The sequence below is a fragment of the Cynocephalus volans genome, chromosome X (assembly GCF_027409185.1).
Source record: "Cynocephalus volans isolate mCynVol1 chromosome X, mCynVol1.pri, whole genome shotgun sequence".
NCBI lineage: Eukaryota > Metazoa > Chordata > Mammalia > Dermoptera > Cynocephalidae > Cynocephalus > Cynocephalus volans.
This window is the reverse complement of record NC_084478.1, coordinates 126556969-126558540: the sequence shown is the minus strand read 5'-3', so window position 1 is coordinate 126558540 and position 1572 is coordinate 126556969. Positions and strand designations below refer to the sequence as shown.

Sequence of the window (1572 nt, the reverse complement as noted above, 5' to 3'; positions counted from 1 at the left end):
AGTTGGAACCAGCCCAAATGTCCATTATCAGATGAGTGAATGTGTAAAATGTGGTATATCTACACAATGGAATATTACTCAGCTATAAAAAAGAATGAAATACTGCCATTTGCAACAACATGGATGGACCTTGAGAGAATTATATTAAGTGAAACAAGTCAGGCACCGAAAGAGAAATACCACATGTTCTCACTTATTGGTGTGAGATAAAAATAAATAAATAAATTCACACACACACACACACACACACACACAAAAGTGGGGACCCAAACTGATACCAGCACATCAATGTTCACAGCACCATTACTCACAATAGACAAAAGGTGAAAGCAACAGATGTGTCAAATCAACAAATTCATGGATAAACGAAATGTGATCTATACCTACAAGGCAATATTATTCAGCCATAACAGGAATGAGACTCTCAGCGCTGGCGCAGGTCACTGTGAGATCGGGAGGCTGGTGCAAAGCCCCTGACCAGCAGGCAGCACATGAACAGACTGCAGGGAGCTGGCCTGGAAGCCCGAGGGGCGGGGCCTCCTCTCTGGCCCCGGCCTTGTGCTCCGAGACCCAGGGAGGACTTCCGGGAGCCTTGGAGACGCCCCACTGTGCGTCCCCATATGTTGCGCCATAGGTAAAGCTTCCTCCTACCTGACTTCCGGCCGCCACCACCGCCATTTTGCTCACGCTGAAGACCCACAGCCGGGAGGGCATCCTGGAGCTGAGCGGAGCTGACAGAGCTGCTGTCGCCATGCAGTCGTCACCAGTGAGGGTGGCTGTGGTGTGCTCAAGCAACCAGAATCGGAGCATGGAGGCACACAACGTCCTCAGCAAACGAGGATTCAATGTCCGGTCCTTTGGAACAGCAACTCGCGTGAAGCTTCCAGGATCAACACCCCACAAGCCGAATGTTTATGATTTCAGTACCACATATGATCAGATGTACAATGATCTTAGGAAAGACAAAGAATTCTATACAAGCAATGGCATTTTGTATATGTTGGACAGAAATAGGAGAATCAAGCCCCGGCCAGAAAGGTTCCAGAGCTGCAACGATGTGTTTGATCTGATCCTCACGTGTGAAGAGAGAGTCTACGACAAGGTGGTAGAACATCTGACTTCCAGAGAACAGGAGACCTGCCAGCCAGTGCACGTGGTCAACGTGGACATCCAGGACAACCAAGAAGAGGCCACCCTTGGAGCGTTCCTCATCTGTGAGATCTGCCAGTGTCTTCAGCTCCTGGAGGACATGGACAACAAGATGGAGGAGATGCTGAAGGAGTTGGAGAAGAAGAGGGGCAAGACCTTTCTGCACACCGTGTGCTTCTACTGATGCTGCTGGCCACTCGTGGCTCAGCCTCCTGAAGGTATCTTCTTGAACTTCCAATTGTTAGGACTTTTCCTTCCTAGTATTTCTTTTGGCTTTTAGGTATTGCCTCGGTAGACAGCACTGTTACTTGAATAACCTGTACATGTGAAATGGGAAGACACATATAAATACCAGATTAAAAACAAGTTTTTTCTATCCCCCTTTTACTTATGAATAAGACATAGAAAACGAGGTTTTTTTCT

The 1572-nt window shown here is 47.6% G+C and overlaps 1 protein-coding gene across 1 annotated transcript; it reads left to right on the top strand.

Annotated features, from left to right (window-relative positions):
* Window positions 1-751: 751 nt before the first annotated feature.
* On the top strand, window positions 752-1333 carry LOC134367562 (RNA polymerase II subunit A C-terminal domain phosphatase SSU72-like). The gene has a single exon (XM_063084307.1). It carries the CDS (start codon window positions 752-754, stop codon window positions 1331-1333), a length of 582 nt encoding a protein of 193 aa, XP_062940377.1.
* The last annotated feature ends 239 nt before the right edge of the window (window positions 1334-1572 follow it).